The following is a 21,894-nucleotide window of genomic DNA, read 5'->3' as shown; positions in this document are numbered from 1 at the left end:
GGCATGTGTTACTCTTTTCAAATAGGTGATTCAATGGGTTGGGGCCATTGCGGTCTGTTGCAATAATTTTTTCACAGATGACCCTTTTGAAATGGCGTTATGTGAAGGTTCCAAATAAATGACCTTTACTGCATTGTTCAACAGTTTATGGTCCTGGCCAGTCAGCATGTACTAGAATACTAGCATTATACAACCCTGAAAATAAAGGACTGAGTTTTCTTCAATCCATGGTGAATCTGGAGCGCGGGGCGGTATCAAGGGGTATTTTTGGGGGGTTCAACCCCATGAACCCGAGGATAAGGCGATGAACTTCACTATCTGGTCTAGGAAAAATTTGTCTTTAAATACAAATATGTGTTGGTATGCCCCAAATTGAGTTGTGATAAAATTTTAATCTAAACTCAATCAAAAAGTAATTAGATTAAGGTGGGTTTAGAATATCCTTCCACAGGGGAACTTGGGAGGTATGTCCCAAGAGTTTATATGTTTCTAAGGGTAATTTATTAGGCATATATAGCTTGGTACTTCTCCATTAATTATGCAACTTTTGGATTAAGGTACTTATGAAACTGGTACAACACAACATCGGCAACAGCTCATTTGTATTGGAGGTGTAACTCTAATACCACTATCAAAATTTTCATGTTTAGCAGGTGAACCAATGGGTTATTATGAATAATTATTTAATTAGGAACCTAAATTAATTGGATATTGACCAGTCAACAACTTTTGGCTAATTGGTTAGGTTCTTATAATTGGTAACTGAAGCCAGGCTCCACAATTTAGGGCTAATTATCAGAGTAAGAGGCAGATAAAGTCAGAGCACCATGAAATGGTCTAGGTCGACATAAATGCTAATTACTATTATGTTTTGGATTTCTAAACCAAGGACATAACACGATTCATTAGATCAATGGTGACCACCCACTAAGCATGAATTCTGTTGTGGCTGAAATCTGACCCATCATGTCATGGGAGATCTGGGCATTAGAATTGAAGAAGAGAGGTGAAGAAAGGCTCAGAATGGACTCTCTGATGCTTAAGTTAGAAATCTCAACAGCAATAAGATATTTATGCTAGGATTTTGGGAGAGCAATAGGTTTACGAGTGTGCAGAACTAACCACTTTTTCTTGAGTATTGTTCATCTATTTATTGAGTGGAGACAACCAGACTTTGGAGTTGTTAAAGAGTGATCCATTCTCTTCTTGCAACTGTTATCATGAAGCATAACTGCCGGTATGGAGGATTATGATGAGTTATGGAGAGTCCTTGATTGTTAGTCATGGGAGTTAAATCCCAAACAGTTACGAAGCAATTTTGGATTGACAATGGATTGGGTCTTATCTCTTGCTGCGCATCAATTGTTGATTGGTGGGCTAATTTTATGCACATCAAATTCGATAATTTAGAACCAAGTAATAACTTAAATGGGATCTAAGGCTGCGTTTGGCATACATTCTTGGAATGGTTTAAGTCAATAATGCATTCCAATAAACCATACCAAATGTAGCCTTAGTCTTTTACCATGATCTTAAACTTTGAATCCAATATATATTTAACATATATTCGTCATCTAATCTTCTCAATCTCAATATTTTATGGGTCTCGGGCATCCCCACTCCCGCCCCAGCCGCAGCTGCAACCCTTGCCCCTAAAGATCTGAACTATTAATATCGTGGTTAAAGATAATGAACTATACATCTCTACTTTGAAAGCTTTAGAAATTGTATAATGAACTTTTTTAAATTAAAGATATGTTTGTATGATTTCTTGGAATGCATTACCAAGCTAGAATGCATTCCTAAAATGCTACCAAACACAACCTAAATATCCATTTACCAAAAACTCACAAGCGATTTTAACCTTTTCACCCAAATTAAATTTCTTTTTTAGCAATGAATGTGCACTCAATGGGTGTCTCCACAAAGGGTCCCAAGATATAAGCTTATATGACATTGGTTTAAAATGGGGTGCTTTTTAAATCTAATAATCCTCTTGAATTTAGGCATAGTTTTACAGCTTTATGTTGCCATAATCCAGCCAACTCGAAGTTAAATCACTCTTAAAATAAAATATTTTATCTGTAAAACAAAAGAAAAAAAATCTTATAGAGGCAGGAGTTGATGGATAAAGCTTTTAGGGTTGTTAACTATGATCCATGCATGGCTTTTTGTTCTTCCCTTACTTTAAAGCTGATGAGACAAAATAGATATTTGTTGCTTAAAAGAAGAGACAATCTCCAACCCCCACATGAAATGACTAGTAATGTCACTGACAGAACTATTCCCACCATGGAGTTACCATAGGCTGATCACACTTTTTCCCATTCTTTTTTCCTCATTTTGTTCTTTCTTTATTTGTGAATAGAATGAAACTTGGGGTCACATGGTTGCCATCCAATGAATAAAATTAATTAAGGAATTTGGGCTCAAAATCCAAGATTGATTAAATGATTGTAATCAGTTAATTATTTTATGTTCCCTAACTGTCAGATTATATAAATGGTTTAGTTGGAAGCCTTTGTATCCATCAAGGAAGCAAAAAAGCTTTTCTTCCCTGACAGCTACTTAACATGTGCCTAACATGTCCATATGGATCCATTTATATTTGAGTTAATCATCATTATTAGTTTCATAATCAGTATTAATATCACAATTTATCATAAAGCATATTTATTACAGACCTGTTGGATCTAACTCGGGCCAGACGGTCTGACTTCTGGGTGGTCCTATTCAAATCTGTACATTTGATTATGTGAACCATTTATGTAAGGCTCAAAGTAAGATCAGAAATGCAGGAGGGACCCAATTAACCAATCGGATTATTTTTTCTGTTTAGTCGATTGAGTGAACGATTTATTCTAAACCGGGCGGTTTAAATCAGGTTTGGATTTCTGTTGGGCTTTTCTCAACCCAGCCCACGTCACTATTGATCGGTAATTTGAGAAAACTCGGCGAGGAATTGAATCCCTACAGACACTTGAGTGTCCTTATGGGGCCCAACTTTTGACAAGTGACGTAATGCCTCATGGAAGGAGGATCACTTGTTGTGGTCCCTCACTCTTTCAAGGTTTACAAATTATTCTCTGCCCCCACCACACTTCTCGAATCCTTCTTTGGGTGCGTTTCCCCTTTTTGAGTTATACTTCTCTACCAATGAGAAAAAAAGAATTTAAATTTAATTAAAAAATAAATAAAATTAAATCACTAAAATACTAGTGCTGATGTGTGTGAATCTAGATCGTTAATGGGTTTCTCCTATATCTATAGGTTACAATGGCTACATTGTATAATGATATTTTAGCTCTTTACAAAGTGATACTAAGGTTACGTTTGATAGTCCTTTAAAAAAATGTTTCAAACATTTTTCTGTTTTATGGGAACAAAAAAACTGAATTAAGCGTTTGGTGTCAACTTGGTATTTTTTGATTTTTGTTGGAATGAAAATGAGAGAAAAAAAAATGCTAGAAACGCAAAATGATGAACCAAAGAAACTTTGTTCCGTCATTTTGGTTTCGTTTCAAATACAAAAAAAAGTGAACAACTAACATAATTGTTCTTCAAACAGGTTCATCAAACACTATTTTTTCGTTTTAAAACAGCATTTTGACATAGAAACTAAAAATTTTGTTTTAACATGAAACATCGTTTCTGGAACTGAATGATTACCAGACGCAGCCTAATTTTCAACCAGTAGATTAACATTGAAGATTACTGATGCTAATATAAGATGATTATAGGTTTACATTTAATTCCAATCTAACGTTTGAAGAAAGCCCATCATATGGTTTGAAGAGGATAATCCAATTTTTTAGTTAGTGGCTATGGAATGGAGGCTTTATCTTATGAAAGAGGCAAGCAAAGAAGGTTGGAACTCAGAATCAAAATTTAAAAATAAAAAGAGAAATTAGATTTCTTATATGGGTAAAACTTAAAGGTGAGAATCATTTATTAGGGTTTCTGTTTTTAGATTAGTCAACCAAACAAATCATGAGCCGAAAGGAACATCCCAAAACCTAACTTTTGGGCTATATATATATATGCATGGTGTGTACATGCAAAGAACAGTTTCAAATCATGGTATCTAGTGGTCACATAAATCCGTAGAACAAGAAAAGAAGGAAACGAGCCAGGTCCTTAGCTCCATAAGTACACACACAAACCCTTAATCACATTATTCGCCATGACACCAAAACCCTTTTCCTCTCCATTACTTCTTCCTAGTCAGCTATCACTGAAGTGGTATCTATTGCACCCCTCTAAGTAGGGTGTCAATCAGTTGGTTTGATTCAGTTTTGGTGTGGGAATGATTCCGAAACTGAAACCTTTATCCATAAGAAAATTTCAATTTTGCTTTGGTTTGGTTTTAGTTTATGTTTGTTATTGGGTCAATTTCGATTTCCGTAAGATTTGGAATTCGTTTACTTGTGCAAAAAAACTTCCTTTTTTTAGCTGATATTGGTTTTTTATTGGTTTGGGTTTTGAACTGGTTTCAGTATGGTTTTAAGTTTTTTTGGTTTTTGATATGCTTTGATTTCCAATCTGAATAATTAGATTTGGTCCAAGATATTCTGGTTCAGACTAGGTTTTGGAACCCCAACCTCTAAGTTCTAGTTTAACTCTTATTTTGCTGTTAGACGCTAAGGTTATCTTACTAGGTAAGGGGGCCACGATTCAAGATGCAGAAGTCTTACGTTTCACTCTTCTCCACCCTGACTATACTGGGCTTTCCTGGCCATTCTATGACTCTATGTAGATTCCGTGTTCTTACAAGAGCCCAGCGGCTTGCCTATCTACCAAATGGATGGGCCGGATTTGAAGTTTAGAAATTCATTGCCTAGTTGAAGTTTCTATAGTGATATCTGATATAAAATGGACATTTACGATGTGGTAAGATTCTCACTTGATTCTACGGTTCACAAACCCTTATAAGGTCTTAGTACCTTTTTCAAAAAACCCTCATGATACTAAGGGTATTAATCGGCTCGATTTCGGTGTATATGGTGCGATTTGGTTCCATTCACATTTATTTGGCTGAAACCAAAACCACATTATTTAGTAAACGGTTGCACTTTTTGAAACCGCAACCATTTAGTAAACGGTTTTGGTTCCATGATTTTTAAATGGTGTCGATTTTACAATTTTAAACGGTTTTGATTGCGATTTATTCTATACGGTTAGTAATCGATTAGCTAGTTTATTCGTACGCTTACTAAAATTTTCTTTTGTTGATAAACACTTCAATCTTGTATCAAATTAAATAAGGCATTGAACAAACAATGATTTAACTATATAACTACATGATAGGAGTAAATTATTGAATAGACTGTTGGACAGCCTCTATGGTCCTTAATTCTCCCCTAAATCAAACCATTATGTTTTGTTAAAATGACCAAATATTTAATCGTTAAACGGGTTAAGTGGTTCGGTTTTCACGATATTTATTCGGTTTGAAACCAACGGGTTGTATAGTTAAAACCAACCCGACCCATTTAACTAATCGGTCTTAAACTTGAAACCAGAATCGAACCATTTACTAAACAGTTTTACAGTTTCGACATTTTCAATAAACAATTTTGGTTTCAAATTTACATCCTTACATGATACCCTCTAAATGCATTTAAAACATCCATAGTGAATGGATGGATGGCAATGGATGACTAAAATACTAACAAAAATGTGTAAAATAAAATTGACATATATGCAGTTGAATTAGGACCATAAAGTGATTCAAATTTGTCAAGTTGGCATGCCATGTGGTAAACATGAATATGCTTCTGCACCCTCCGTCTACTCCATTGGACTTGCATCCTTTTTATCCATTAAATATTATCTAGTCAGCACACACCTAGAGAAGGCTCTAGCTCTTGACGGCCCAAATATCCACTTGGCGTATCCTTTGGCCCTTCAATTTTATGGGTATATTGCCTATATAGAACCAAAATCAATAAAAACCAAAATTTTCTTAATAATTTGGTTTCGAATTAGCTTAATAATAAATTGAAACCAACTAAAATTGGCCAAAACCAAATCAAACCATCAATTGACACTTTTATTTATATATGAAAAAAAAAATATCGTAAAAGATAGCAAGGTCACCTTGCTCCAAATAAAAAAATATATGCACTCCCACTTATTCTTACGATGATACAAAAATCATGCATTTACGAAACCCTCTCTCTTTATTTATAAATTGGATAAATTGACATCTTTATATGTTAATTTGCACGCACATTTTAATTCTTAAGTTTCTTAATCCATGAGTCAAGTCCACATTTTATGCAGCTAGTAGTGAGGTATGATAAATATTGGACAACTAAAAGCATATGAGCACATGTCCTAAAGGACTCCCAATTATCTAATGCTGATTGCATTAGTACAACAGTTGCAGAGAATTTTCACAGTGATTAATGTGATATAACTGGGCATTATGGGCACCACAGACGCCACCATGCGCCATGTGAGTAGTGACAACTTTTCCTTTTGGGAGATGGGGTGGGAGAGAATGCGACCGCCCATCCAATGCCCATGTTCACGAGTGGTGTGCGATACACCCCTAGGTGCTCGTGATAGTTGATATTATACATGGTGATGGTGATGCGCATTGCACCCACCAAGCCATGTTACTCTTGGCCTATCAATATCGTTGTTCTCCCACGTGCAAGTTAGTATGGGTCCCTCAACCCATTGCTTCTGTGAATGCATAGGACTGGTAGACGGGTAGAGGGATCCGTGAACTACTTGTCCCTTACACTTTTCTCCTTTGAGTGTGATCTATTAATAATCATAATTTTAAAAAATCAAACCAAATCATGTTGAACTGATATTCTTTCTGCGGTGCACATCCGACTGTTTTAGAAGTATTTTGAAATGTGTGCTTAAATGTGCATTGCATAGTATATAGATGGTTAGGGGGAATTGAGAATTAAGTGGATAGACATACGATTTCAGGTTCAATTCTCCATCTGTACATCTACAATTTAAGTGGAGACCCTGGCGGTGAGTTACTGCACCAGTCTCCTCGAGGATTAGTCGAGGTGTGCATAAATTGGTATGCATAGTGTAGAACATCATAGAAGAGCCAAATCCAAAAGGTGTGTAGTTCCTTTATGGTGCGCCACGCATATGATGATCATAAGCACCCTTGGGATGTTTGTCCTTGTGTTAGGGTGTGTATTTGAATGTGTCTGATTCTCAGATTTGTACTGCACAATGCATCGTGCCCTGTGCCGTAGAAGAGCCAGATCCTTAGAAAAAAAAAATTAAAACCACCTAAAAATTAATTAAAATTAGAAAGGCCACAAAAGGAACTAGAATGAATCATAATTTTTTTTTTAAGTTGAAGATCCGGTAGGGTTTAAGACACCTATAATTAGAAGATTTATGAATTCCATTTTAGGGTTAGATAGTACTTAGTGCACTGCACATGGTTTGAGGGTACACATCGCACAAAGAATGGATCAATCAATTCCTCCACCATCTCCTCTATAAGGGATAAAAGGAAAATGACAAGAACCCATGGGTCACGGGTGGTCATGTTTTCAACATAAAAGAGAAAAGAATAAATACCCAAACAGAAACTAACAAAACTAAGATCAAATAATTCAACCCCCAATCCCACCATCATATGAACTGGACCCCACCAAAATTAAAAACAAATTCAAAAAGCCTGCAACTCCACCATCCCACATTCTACATCTGGCCTATTCTGGTCGGGTTTATGGGTCGACTTAGATCAAAATCATCCCACCAAAACCCAGTAATAAAATTATAAAATCTTGGCTAGTTTTCTGGATAGGAGTATTTGGTTCGGCCGGGTCGGATCAATGTTACCCGTTGGGCCCATCAAGCATAGGTTTATATAGGTAATATATTTGGCTTGGCCTTATAGTAAGTAACAAATTTAGTTTACCTGTTCATCACGAGCAATGTCTTCTTCTTCTTCTTCTTCTTCTTCTTCTTCTTCTCTGCAAGTGTACTTTTTTCTATTCTTAGTATCTCTGTGGCTTCCAGTAGTCCATGGAGCAGCTCCGACGGTGCCGGTCGGTAACATTTCACGGGTCGAAGATGCTGTGTATTTCCGTATATATTATGGGCAGACCTTCAAAGTCATCAAAAATAGTGTTGATGCCAAGAGCTATCTTCTTATTCAGGTTCTCTCTCTCTCTCTCTCTCTCTCTCTCTCTCTTCTTCTTCTTCTTCTTCCATTTACAGTGTTCTTTATTCTAAATGTACGGTTAGGATTAATGTGAACCCAGATAGAGTGACCATCTTATCGTGCACATCCATGATTGGGATGTCTCAGAACCCAGTAGTCTGAAACAATTAAAACCAGTGAATCTGTTGAGTTCATTTTTGGAGGGCAGAGAAAAATCTGCCTGGAACAGATTAATGGACGGTTAAGATAGTAGCATTCAATTGTTTAGGGATGTACAAGTTAGGGGATCAGGGGCCATCAAAGCTCACCAAATGAACGGAGTCAAACTATTTGAGGGTTTTACCAAAAAAAAAAAAAAAACACTATTTGAGGGTTCTGTGGGACCCACCAAATTCAAATGACTTCATTACCCTCATTTTTTTTTTCATGGAAACTATTCAGCCTTTCAGGTGGGGGTTTTTTTTGGGTTCGAAAATTCGATTGGGATTCTAGGTCGGTTGGACGAGGCTTTCTAAGGCTCGGCCTGGCCTGACCCATCCCAAACTGACTCAAGGCATGAAAAATTCAACCCTGATCCGCCCTCAACGTCTAGCCAAGCTGCCCCTGAACGACTATGGGGACGGAGAAAGGGAGATGCAAGGCTAGGCTGAGCTGGGGAGATTAATTGGCTACGACCAAGAGGAGGGGAAGGGAGATAAAGGAGCAGGGGCCAAGCTGGGCTCAGCCCAACCCTCAGCCCTGACCTGCCTTTAGGTTTAGCATATCAAAGCCCAGACACTGTTTAAGCTTAGGGTGCACTCTGGTTGACAAGGCCAAACTTGCATCCCTAAGTCGAATCTTAATATAGTGTATCTACATTTGATCTCCGTATTCGATTCATTGTTGAATCATTGAAATCTATGTTATAATTAGGATCATGATCCGATCTATTTTACTCTACAAGTTATATCCTGTTTCCAAACACAAACTAAATGATATTTATATGTGAAATACTGTTATGACATGAAGAACAACTCAAAAATGGCTACAAAGACAAAATACTGCACGGAAAGAATCAAATCCTTTGTGGTCCCTCTATCCAACTACTCCATCGACACACAAGAATTTCCAGGCGTTCCAGGTAAATATTCTTCTTCTCCATCCATGAATCAGTAATTTAATTGAAATGGGATGTTTGGTATTGGGCTTTTGGTGAATGGGAGTAAGTTTTTGTGAGAATAAGTTCATCCTTTAAACCAAACGTTCGTCCTTTTTAGTTGGAAAGAATTTACGAATGGATTTCTAATGTTACCACATGGCAGATCAGATGACGCTAAAATTTTCTAAATAAGTGGATCACTAGACCCATGCATGTCCAATTTCAGTCCAATTAGAATTGACTCATGGCAAAATTAAAATCAACCTCATTCCCACTTCATACCGAACGGACCCAAATTCTTCATATGCAGAGACAGCCCATTGGGATTGGGTTGGATTCATTTGCTATATGCATCAATACAAGCCCATCTTGGGTCTTTGTTATAATTTAATGGGCAAGAAAACCCTACTTGTAAGGCAACTGTGCCAACGTGCAAGCCAATAGGAGGCTACGTGAAGGCATCAGGGTTGGGGGGGGGGGTGCAGCACAGTCTTTTCGCACCTATTTGTGTCTAAGAGTAGATCCACACCACCGAGTAGGGTTCTTTTCTGCCAATGTTATACCTCAAATTCAACCTAGACCTACATTTGAGTTCTTGTTTAGATTTTTTTTTTTGGTTAATCTAACCCTTAATCTCTCTTTGCCTTTTCAGTATCTTTCTTTGAGGTGAGGATTGCTAGCTTCTTTTATGTGGTAATGCTAAGGCTTTTTCTTCCACTCCAACTTCCATAGGCTCTAGGGTTCTGTCTTAAGCTAAGTATGATACCACACCTAAATGCTTTCCGGCAGATAACGCAGATGCCGTAGAATATCCAACGGTTAAATTTGATGTTTTGTTATTCCAAATTCATATATTCTTGATTGACCTATCCCTCATGATAAAAACTGGATTGGTCCTAAGTTTAACATTTCTCTGATTTCAACCTGCTCAAGGGATTTTTCCATTTTGGCAAGGATGGTACCCTAGAAGAACTAAGGACTATCTACTTGGTTCATGAAATGAATGAAGTCTATATACTATAAATGGGCCCTTAGCCCATTGTAGAATTTTCCCTCTTTTCTTGTTGAATTTGAAATTTGAAATTTGAACAGCTCCTAGGTCTGTTAGGGAACTTGAAGGGCATAACATCAGATTCTGTAGCTTCTGAATGCTTATTGAAATCGCGTGCTGAAGGAGACATCGTGATTATAAATAAGAGCGATGATCAACAACTTACGCAATTCGCAGCGCACTTTATTGGCAACAGTGATCAACAAGAAGCTTGTAATTTTGCCATGTTTCTACCTTCTGCTGAGGAGACTCCTCTCCAGGTAAAATGTAACATCTCTTACATACCTTTATGTTCACACATAAGTATCATATTGAGTTGAGCACCAAAAGTTGCTGTTGTTTATATCTCTCAGAGAGCAGAGTGGATCAAGTACTTGGGGGTCTTTGCAAATATGGAAGTTAGAGCTAATCAAGTCTATGATACAGTAAGTCCAAAGCATTATCTACAAAAAAGAGATTGAGATTCACCGTAAAAGACTACAAGGATTAATGACTGATTCAGTTTTATGTTCTTCATTCTTTAACCTCTTTTTGGTTAATGGAAACTGACCTATAAGATTATATATGTTGAGCTAAAGCTCTTTCTTATGAGTTTAAATCCTCCAATTAGTGTGGAACTTGGAGTTTTCCTTCACCTGCTCTTTAAATGCTTTTACAGGTGAAACAGAACTATATGTGCTTAACTAAAGCTGCAGCAAACAAGAAATCCTCATTCAAACCGGTAGTCGCTTGGCTTCAGTATAGCGAGGTTAGTTAGGCACATGATTTTTTTTCCTTCTCAAACAACAGAAAACCTTTGTCATTAAGGACAACCCTTATTGCATTCAGTTGGGTTTTGCATTAATATGAAGAAAAAACAGAGAGATATCATAAGCACCATGAAGATAGTTAAAGATTTTATAACTTCCATAGATTTAAGGCAAATCCTAGCCACTAACTTTCATTGCACCTTGTAGGGTGTTTGGTATTTCACAAATGAGGCTTACAAGATGAAGGTAAGAATTTGAAAAAAGGTGTTCATGTATTCCTTTCTTATTGTATGTTTTCATGTTACTCTTTGACATTTATCAAACACTGTATGCAGTATGTGCAAGATGCAGGAGGGGAGAATGTTGATGAATCCATCAACAAAATTACTTATAACATCTCAATTCCTGATGACTTGGAGAACTTCTATGCAATCTTATGTGTAAGTTTGGACTGAATGTGTAGATCCTTACCTTTCAAACTTATATGATGGTATTTATCTTCTCAACATTTTATAAGGGATCTAGTTTTAATCTTTCTAAAAATTTTTCTGATTTTTTTTTTTCTTTCCAGACTCTTGATGTTGTGATTGATGAAACATATGTTGATGATCCAACTCAATACAACCTTACAACATTTCTTCACAACATCAATGTTGATGACCAATCTTGTTTTGCTTTTCTTGCAAATCAAAGTGTATGGAGATATGACAAAAGAACCTACAATTCCACTGCCATCGGTATGATTATTTGATATATATGTTCTAAATACCGCGTCTCATAACGTATTATATTCGTTCATTTGTCAATTGAAGTGAATAAGAAGTTGCTTCAGTCATGGTTTAATGGTAATACCTTTATAAGAGTTAATTAAAACTCAAGATAATGTGTTCTCCATGTCTACATGATTCAGTATTTGATTCTTATGATATCCTCTGTCTAGCAAATTTAATTGTTTCTTTCGGATTATGATATTAATTCCTCATTTGTTCCTTTTTTTCTGTTAAAATTGGGTATTTGAAGACTGGTTTGATGGTGCCATCTCCCAGCCTCAATTGGTTTTAGCAGATCTTCTTGAAGCTTTCCTCCCTACAGGAAACTATACAACAACATACTTCAGGAACCTTGCAAAGGTTGGTTTCCCTTTTGATTTCCTTTATGCTCGCTCAATTATGAGATCTGTTCTTGCATTTGGTAATTATCAAGCATGGGTACAGGAAGAAGAGATTGTAACTGTTGGTCCTGAGATGTGCAACAGAGAGAGCTCTGCCGCAATGGAGCCCACAATGGTACCTTGTCAATGAAGCCAAATGATGATCTTGGGTTTTTTTTTTTTTTTTTTTTCATTTTAAATAATCCTTTATTATTTTTTTCTTCAGTACTTACTTTAGGGTATTTGCTACAAAAAATGTATAAGCTATCTTAAGTTGATTTTTTTTTTTCTAAAGAATTTTTTGCTTTCAAATATGAAACACCCCACAAGCATGATCAAACAGTACAGCTCATAAAAAAATCTTGAAAAAGTATGATCAGGACAAGGATCAGTAAGGCTGATCAAGATCAGGTAAGATCAAAACCATGATATCTAAGCCTTGTTATTTAAAATCAATCTTGAATGTCAAGCATAATCACCTCCAAATTCCAAACCATGTGATTCAATATAATCTAGTTCTGACATACCAAATGAAACCCAAAAAGAAAATAGAACAAGAATATTCCTTTTCTTAGAGCTGAGGAAAGGGATTATACCATTCTTTCTATTTTTTTGGCTAATACTGAAGAAGGATCATTCTTACACCCTTTTCTTGTAAATGAAACAAGGGACAAGATCTTAGGTTTATAGAACACCATATGTGAATTAGAAAAAGAAAGTTAATTGTATAATCAATCAAGTGGGTAAACCCCAAGAAGCAACCAAGAAACGATTTAGAGAGTATCAATACAAAATTCTTGGTAGGCTTGCACCTTACCTATAACCTTAAAATGACATGGTCTTCTAAATTTGGTGTATAGTTCTAGATCGCGTAGCCTAATTTCTAAGGTTCGGCTCCATCCAAATGTAATATTACCAATTAACTTCCTTTTAAAATCCTTGCTTATCCACCTCCATTCTATCTCTAAGTTTCTAATCCTACGATTTTTAGGCCAAAATTTACCTATAATCCCCTCCCATAGATGTCAAGAAAATGGACATCGGAAGAATAAGTGTTTGGATATCCTCAACTTCATTCCAACAAAAGCAACAAGAAGATGAAGAGGGACTTTTCTAAATTGAAAGAAATTCTTAAATAGGGAGTCTTAGTCAACACTCTCCATGCAATAAAGTTATGTCGAGGAATGTGATTTTTGAACCAAATCATATCGAACCAAGGAACCGATCAATTCAACTAAGGCTCTCACCAAATTCCAAGCGGAGCACAAGAAGAAACACCCATAAGTTGCGGAAGCATTCCATTCCACTACATCCACACAACCACTCTAGGCCTCCTATTAATCCTCTCACAAGCTATGCGAGCATCAAGCATACTAGGAGGGAATAGATAACCAAGGCTCCATCTACCACCAGTTTATCAATCCTAGAAAGACTACAAATGGAATCTCCATACACATTGAAAAGTTTCCCTCAGAACCTCTAGGCCTTTTATTAATCCTTATTTCACAAGCTATGGTAGGAGGCCTAGAGTTTGAAAATGGAAAACAATGAAAAGAAACTCAAAGAATCTCGGATCTTATTCTCAATATGGAAATAGGCTCTCTGAGCTATCAGGGGAGGATATGTTAGTACCCTTTCTCTCTATTTCTCTCTTTCTCACAGTAATGACCTCGCTGCACTTCTATATATGAAACCATTCCATTACACTTCATTGGTGCACTCAATTATTCCCTTGCTCAAAGAACCCTCTTCTTCAATTTTATCCAATGTTTCAAAAAGATTATTTTAAGGCATATTTATGATGTTTTTTTACTACTCGTTCATGATTTATTGGTGCAGTAGGGATCCAAATTCCCGAATCCATACCGATGCAAGCATCTTGAACTAACTTCTGAACCTATCTTCCATTATTTATAAATCAAATATCGGGAAAAATTTGGTTGCTGCCCAGGATGCAGCCAGGTAGCTATAGCACTTGCTGGTAACAAAAGAAATATATTTTCCTTTTCTTTATTTCTCCTTTTATGTTTGGTATCATTTTTTCATATTTTTTTTTTGGATGGATCTTTCTAGACGATGCCATTAAGTTGGGCTAAGGCCGAGTTTGTTGTTGTAGTTGGCCAAAAATGTTTTGAAATCCTACTTCAAGTGGAGGCTCCAATTGGGAGTTTTTTGCATAAATGGGTTATAATTAGTCTTTAAATGTGTTGGATTTAGTAAACGGGCTCTAAACAAATTATAAATAAGCTTTAAACATGCCATGTTTGTTGTTTTATGGTTGTCCTTGTTGGCAACCCGGCCACGTGGCGGTGATGATGTGGCCAGTTTGGGTGACTTTGATAGAAATGATGACATGGCAATGTCCAGTGTCACCGATGAGATAACAGAGCCGCTTGGTATGCATGGAGTGGTTTGATACATTCTTAGTACATGGTGCGGGTTTCTAGGTCAAAACTAGAAAAATTGGTCTATTTACGCTCGGGGGCATTTTCGGCAGTGAAAATGACATTTTTAGAATATCATTTCTTCATGAAAAAGATATATTGTAATTTATCTAGACCATTGCATCTTATTTTGTCACATTCTAATACTGTATGAAGAAGTTACGACATTTGTCGCAGTTTAGGGCAGTTTCGGCATTGAAGATGAATTTTTTAAAGGAAGTGTTCTCCATGTAACGTTACGATAAAAATCCAATCTTTCCAATGGTTCTGATTTCATTGCGTTCCGATTCTATATGAGAAAGATGCGTCATTGAAAATGTCTAAGGGCATTTTGGTATTTTTACATGGCTGAGTCAGATGATTGGGTCTTCTGGAAAGTCGTAGAGCGTCCAGTCAAGGTTCCAATGCATTTCATTTCATTCCGATTGGATATCGTATAAAAAATTTATATCTGTTTCCGTGAAGCTGATTTGAAAATCCAAACAAAAAATTCATCAGTTGCTCTCGATGTTGGGTGGATTTTTCAAAATTTATTTTTAAAATTTGAAGGTCTTTTGTGTAATTTTGAAATTTTGAAGGTCTAAGTTGATAAGGGATGTTTAGCACTGAAAGTATGAAGGTAGGGGCTTATATGTATATAAGAGGATTAGAGGGATCCTTAATACACGACTCAGATTGAGTCCTATTGGTTAGATTCAGATCTGACGTTTCGTGCAAGAGCTTGCATTGAAGATGCTTACTCGAGGCTTCTCATTGGTGGAGTGTATTAGATATGATGGTTTGGCACTACACCGTATTGCATTGACTAGTGTGTATCGCATGTGCATCATCACCGAAGCTTAGATTCCAATCCCTTAGATCTGGATCAAGTACATCATTAAATGATTTTGGTTAAGCCAACATAGATCCGAAATATGCGCTGATGTAGCCAATCTGTGGTTGACAACACCTCTGACGATGTCAGCGCCTACGTCATGATGTCGTCATGGAAATTCAAAACCTATGGTTTAGATCTATTGTCCGTTGGTTTAATCGGACGGCTCAGATTAAGAAATACCTTCTGGTGAGATCTACGGCCAGATCTGTGCCTCTGTTGCACACTCCACCGGCGTAGCCTAAGCTACTCCTATGAAGATTTCATTTCAGGCTATCTCATTGCTCCAACTTCAAATGGTTATATCTCCCTCATTTAAACTAGGATTTGGGAGAACCAAGTTGCTACTTTTTCGTTTTTTCAAGCATACACTATGGAAGCAAGAAAAATGAGTTTTGAGTGAAGGAAGGCTACGATTTTGGTATGAGAAGTTTCCTTCTTGATGGTTGATCATTGAATGAGGTTTATTGCTTGATGGAAAGTGTCTTTACTCCATTAAAGTGGGCTTGAGAAGGTAGTTGAGTGTTCTTGATGTTTCATGGATCAAAAGCTAAGAGAAAAGAGAAAAGAAGAGAGGGTTTTTTCTATTTGTGCTTTAAAGTGCAAGAAGACAAGGGAAAAGACTTGTGAGATGCCATGGCCATGTTGAGCTTACTTGAAGATTCAAGTCTCCTACTCTAGAGGGGAGTTGAGGATTCTAATGTGTAGAGACTATGCTCTGAGACAACTCTGCTAACAACAGACAAGGGCTGTGAGATTTTCTAACCCTAGAATTTACATTATATGCATATATGATAATATGTATATATGTTAGGGTTAGTTGTGGATGAATGTTTACATGCTAGGTTAGTTGTGGATTAACTATAAGCATGTTAGCTAGTTGTGGATGTATTTGTTAGGCAAGGATTAACTGTAGGGCATTGATATAAGCCTAAATTTACTGTATTATTTATTGAGTGCTTAGTGGGTGCTAAGCACAGAAAGTGGGTGCTCCCGTGTAATAGGTGTTATACATTGTACCGGCACTACGAGTGCCATCTCAGCTTTGGCTTGAGAAAATTGGATGTGGGTTCTTCCGACTGTGGGTACAGTCAAAAGTAGTGTATTGAGTAGGTACGAAGCCTTTACAGGCACTACTCTGGGGATGTAGGTAAATTGCCGAACCTTGTAAAAACCTTGTGCTATGAATGCTTGTTGTTTGCATTTTATATTGAAGTGCGTGGAATGTGGAATGAGTGTGTACACTTGGAAGTGTCTATGAGAGGCTGAATGTGCATACGATTGTGTGCAAACAGGGATAGGTATATTAGGTTTTTCTTAACCAGACATCGAACATGTTTTTAGGGATCAGAATTGGACTCACTGATTCACTCCCCTCTCAGTGACTGCCAGGTTACAATAATGTTAAGTCGGTCTATTAATATGTTGATCCCATTTGAACACCTGTTGGATATCACTTTTGCACAAAAAATGACAGTCAGACCAGACTTGAAATTATTCATAAAACTTGTTCCCTAGCTGTCATAAATGTTCATCCTTTAGGCTTGAGCGAATTTTCATACTCTAGTTTCATGTTTTGATCATTTTTGCTTTGCTTTGTTTGTCAGGCCTAGTGCCTCTTGGTTGTATCTTGTTTTTGTAATTTTTTTTTTTTTTTTACATTTTAATATTTTTTTATTCACCTAAAAAAATAATTGTTGCCAAATGTGCTTGTTCCTCAGGTGATTCATGGTCTCATGGGGAATAGTTGGGGTACACTAGTTAGACAAGTATCACTATACAACAACAATCTTAAGCTTATCCCAACTTAATGGGATCAACTACCTTGATTCATAAAAAATAAAATAGAAAAATAATTCCAAACAAAAAGATGAGAGACAGGTATCACTGTCCTTGAGACAAATTCTGTATATTTTTTTCCACACATATTCATATGGTTGTGAGGTTAGTATAAGCCCATGGGGCTAATCACGTCGGATGCTTAGTCTGTCGTAAAAAAATAAAAATAAAAATAAAAAAAATAAAAATAAAAATAAAAATAAATAAAAATAAATAAAAAATAAATAAAAAAAATAAAAAAATAAAATAAAAAATAAAGGTGATAGACAGCTAATAAATTTAGCCAAACAATAATTCTAGCTCCTGTGTCAAGTCAATGATTTAGGAGTCAAGCAATAATTCTATACATTATTATTATGTAAACGTATGCAGTGTGATGTCACATAGGGATTCTGGAGTCTGGACCACCTTTCCACATATGATTAAAAAAACATATCTAAAGGTTTTTTTCATATAATTCCTGTTCAACTTGTGAGTTAGAATGGATAGGTTTTGCTGTTTTTTGAGATAGAATCTTCGTAAGAATCTTTATATAGTGATAATGAACAGCTGTCTACCATTAATTATAATATAATATGATTAGGGTGAGCTTATCCAATATTCCAATCATTTTTTTTCATATTAAAAAGGGGTGAGAAGAAACAAATATTCATATTATTTTCTAGTCCATTCTTACTTTAAAGTCCATTAATAACGGAGAATGGATTGTTTATGGACATGGGCTGCTATAAAGGGGGAACCTTTCTTTTCGTCAAAAGCCACCACTAAGGTTTGTCCCAAAACTGGTGTTTTCCTATATATATCCAAACCAAGGGAGTGTTTTCTCAGAGAGAAATAATTCACAGGGAAGAAGAGTGAGAGACTACTGCATGCAAGGAGTGGGAGAGCTGTGCTCAAACCATTTTCAGTTTGTTCTACATGATAGTGAAAATTGAAAATAATGTAAGTCGTTTACACATCTCTTCTTTTCCACTTATAGTTTAGGTAGAAGATTTTGTGCATGGTTGTGTATTATAATTATTGGGGATGAAGGTCTACGGTGCAACTCCACCCCTTTAGTCCATCTGATAGTTGTATACATGATTGTGCGACTGTGCCCCAAAACTTCTCCCCCATAATTTATTTTATTTATTTTTTGTGATAGATCAGAAATAACAACCTATGGCTTAAGAGAGAGAGAGAGAGAGAGGTCCTTTCTCTTGATAGTCATATTCTTTTTATATCAATTTCAGATATGCCTCCCATTCAATTATTTTAGAAGCCCTTTTCTAATTTCTAATCTATAATATAAATTATAAATAGGATTTGATATGTAGAAATCATTAGGTTTTATATATAGCTAGGAACCATGTAACTTATAGAGATCATGTATAGATATTTAATTTTAAGTACAAAATAGTGCCCTAAGTTTGGATTTTCATCTTGACATGAAGCTTGAAGTTGTATTTTTCTTCCAATATTTGAATATTAAATTAATTCAAAAGAGCATGGATCCACCTATATCTGCTTTGGTTCTGAGTCTTCTGACCCTTTAGCATTCTAATTCCTGTTATATATATATATATATATATATTTTTTTTTTTAGTGAGAAAATATTCAATTTAAATGCATATAAAATTGGCAATATAGTCTGAGTGTTTTCACTCTTGCTTTTATGTCATAGGAGTAAATACTTGCAAAACCACAAACCTGAGTTCCATGGAAGCTACCTTCTCATGCAAGAATAGGGTGAACTTCAAGGGCTTCTATATATGAAATTTTAAAGAGGGGAAAGAAGGGTTGCTTCCTAGTCACTGTAACAACATAGAAAAATATATATATAATGGATTCAAGACTGATTGAAGTGGCTAAGAATGGAGAAATAGATGCATTATATGCATTACTTGGAGAGAATCCCTTCATCCTTGAGAATGTAGAAAAGATTCCATTCATCAATACTCCTTTACATTGGGCTGTATTATCTGGTCATACATGTCTTGTGGAGGAAATGATAAATTTGAAGCCTTCTTTCACTTTGAAGCTAAACCAAGATGGATTCAGTCCCTTACACTTAGCTTCAATGTTTGGGCACTTAGAGATTGTGAAGGCACTCTTGAAAGATGAAAGTGGACAATGCCTAGAGAAACAAAAAGCAGCCATGAATGTTGATGGTGGTCTTTGTAACCTAAAAGGCAGAGAGAAGAGGATTCCTCTTCATTGTGCAGCTATTTCTGGACACACTGATGTTTTAGAAGTATTGCTCTCCAGTTTCCCAAACTCTATTAATGCTTTAACTGTTAGAAAGGAGAGTATTCTTCATCTGGCTGTGAAATTTGGTAAGGTTGAAGCCTTCAAAGTATTAGTGAATTGGCTCCGAAAGCATTGGCGAATCGACATTTTAGGCTGCAAAGACCAAGAAGGCAACACTGTCTTGCATCTTGCTACCTCAAAAGGACAATATCAGGTAAAACCAGTTTCTGTAGACATTTATAATTTTTTATTTTTTATTTTTATTTTATATAACCTCTCTTATATTTAAATAAGGGTTTTTCTTATTGATACCCCTACCTTAAACCCTAAATCGAATTGGTAAAACCAGCCGGACTGAACCGATAATATCGTGGACCACATTGGGTCAGTTTTGGTTTGGAGTATTGCAACCCCAAAACCAAATCGAACCACATCGGAAACCGGATGAACCTAAAACTAAACCAAAACCGGCTCAAAAACCGGATCGAAACCAAAATCAAACTGGAAAGAAATCAAAAACAGTCCAAAATTCATTGAAAAAACCAAATTTTGCATAGTTTTGTATACATTTGTATGGACAGTCGAATCCAATCGGACAAAAACCGAACCAACCCGATTACAATCCGATATAAGAAAACAAAGACAAACCGAAACCAAACCACACCAAAACCAGACCGAAACCAAAATTCCCTTATTGGTTTGGTTTCAGATTTAGCATTCCCACATCAAAATCGATTCAACCTAGAATAAAATCGGGCCAAACCAAACCGTTGATAGTACCCCTACCGTAAGGTATCAAATAATCTATAACTCCATTTTTACCGTTTTGATAATGGAACATTTTTTCCTTCATGAGGGTATATAATACTATTGTTTCACATGCATACTCAATATATATGATCACCTTTTGATAATAATACAATTATATGTCACGTACTTTCAAGTTATTCTTGAAAATTCTTTTATAAATCTATTTTAAAATACTTTGGAGAATAAGACAATTGAAAATTGAAAGAAAGTGTCAAGCTCTAAATACACCTATAAAAGTATCATTCCATCACTATTTATTTGTTGTTACTGATACCATTTGATCCCATTTACGTTATACAGATGATAAATGTACTTCTACGTAATAGCCTCCTTGTTAGAAATGTTGTCCCAGTAAATGCAAAGAATGACAAAGGGTTGACAGCATTGGATCTCTTAATGCATCTTCCTGGTAGTAATCCAGACAGAGAAAGAATCAAAACTATCCTATCCAAAGTGGGAGCTAAGAAAGCTGATGATATTGGGTGCCAACTACAAGCAAAGACTAATTCTCTACTGGAATGGGTATCTAATTCGAAAATCAAATATGTATCAAAGTATTTGAAATTGAAGGTAGACAAGGATACTCCAAGTGAAGCACGTAATGCATTGTTGGTGATAGTTGTTCTAATTTCCACGGCAACTTATCAAACTGGAGTTAGTCCCCCTGGTGGTTATTGGCAGAATGACCTAATATCCAATGGCACCTATGTCTACCATGCAGGAGAGCCAGTCTGGTCTACCACATCTCCAATTACATACAATTTGGTCATGCTCTTTAATTTTGCAGGGTTTATGTTGTCTTCTCTCCTTGCTTACAACCTCACAGTAGGGTTCCCTCTGAGGGGTCCTCTCCTACTAGCTCTAGTCTTTATGTTGCTTACTTATTCATGGTCTACTCCAATCTTTTATAATGGTCCAGCTAGTCGTGCTGAGTATTTCTGGCATGCTAATAATTTGATGTTATGGCTTCCAGTTGGATTTGTAGTAATAATCTGGGCCATTACAGCAAATTGGATGGGGCAGATCTGGTGGAAGCTTTCGCTATTTATTGGCCTTGTGAGGGAGTGACTGGATTACTGTAGTATCTTTCATGACTTTTTGTAAACAACCTAGTGATGCATGTATTGAATCAGACTCTGTTGCAGTAGTGATCTTGTTTCAGAAAAAATGTATTTCATGGTTCCTAGGTCAGGTGTGGGCTAATCTCCCACATTTCCTCAAATATATGGAGTGAAAAATCACTTATTGCTTTAGGGAAGCAAACCCAATTGCTGATTTCCTCGCAAAGGACGCAGCAAAAACCCAAAGTTCATTTGTGATGGTTTCCTTGCTCAGTTGTATTTCTAACGAGCTCACAAGAGATGCAGCGATAAGAACTCAATAAAATATTTATAGTGCTATTATTAGATGAGTGTGAGGGCTTTGATGCCCCCTCGCGTTTGGAGAATCTTA

General features: G+C 36.3%; 2 protein-coding genes across 4 annotated transcripts; both read left to right on the top strand.

The window, feature by feature from the left end:
- Positions 1-7,889: 7,889 nt before the first annotated feature.
- On the top strand, positions 7,890-12,558 carry LOC122078775. Of its 3 annotated transcripts, none has more exons than XM_042644902.1 (11): positions 7,890-8,153; positions 9,167-9,278; positions 9,949-9,989; positions 10,389-10,607; positions 10,701-10,772; positions 11,006-11,095; positions 11,304-11,342; positions 11,432-11,536; positions 11,668-11,833; positions 12,117-12,226; positions 12,311-12,558. In XM_042644902.1, the coding sequence occupies exons 1-11, from the start codon at positions 7,929-7,931 to the stop codon at positions 12,395-12,397; spliced, it is 1,266 nt and encodes a 421-aa protein (XP_042500836.1). In that variant the 5' UTR covers positions 7,890-7,928; the 3' UTR covers positions 12,398-12,558. The 3 variants fall into 3 exon arrangements, with proteins under 3 accessions (XP_042500836.1, XP_042500837.1, XP_042500838.1); XM_042644903.1 differs by having other exon boundaries at positions 7,891-8,153; positions 9,949-9,962; XM_042644904.1 differs by lacking the exon at positions 9,949-9,989 and having other exon boundaries at positions 7,893-8,153.
- Positions 12,559-18,207: 5,649 nt separating this feature from the next.
- LOC122080004 (ankyrin repeat-containing protein BDA1-like) lies at positions 18,208-21,589 on the top strand. The gene is made up of 3 exons (XM_042646842.1): positions 18,208-18,345; positions 19,067-19,846; positions 20,743-21,589. The coding sequence occupies exons 2-3, from the start codon at positions 19,226-19,228 to the stop codon at positions 21,508-21,510; spliced, it is 1,389 nt and encodes a 462-aa protein (XP_042502776.1). The 5' UTR covers positions 18,208-18,345; positions 19,067-19,225; the 3' UTR covers positions 21,511-21,589.
- The last annotated feature ends 305 nt before the right edge of the window (positions 21,590-21,894 follow it).

This window comes from Macadamia integrifolia, chromosome 5, assembly GCF_013358625.1.
Source record: "Macadamia integrifolia cultivar HAES 741 chromosome 5, SCU_Mint_v3, whole genome shotgun sequence".
NCBI classification, from domain to species: Eukaryota; Viridiplantae; Streptophyta; class Magnoliopsida; order Proteales; family Proteaceae; genus Macadamia; species Macadamia integrifolia.
This window is presented reverse-complemented; position numbering and strand designations above follow the sequence as displayed.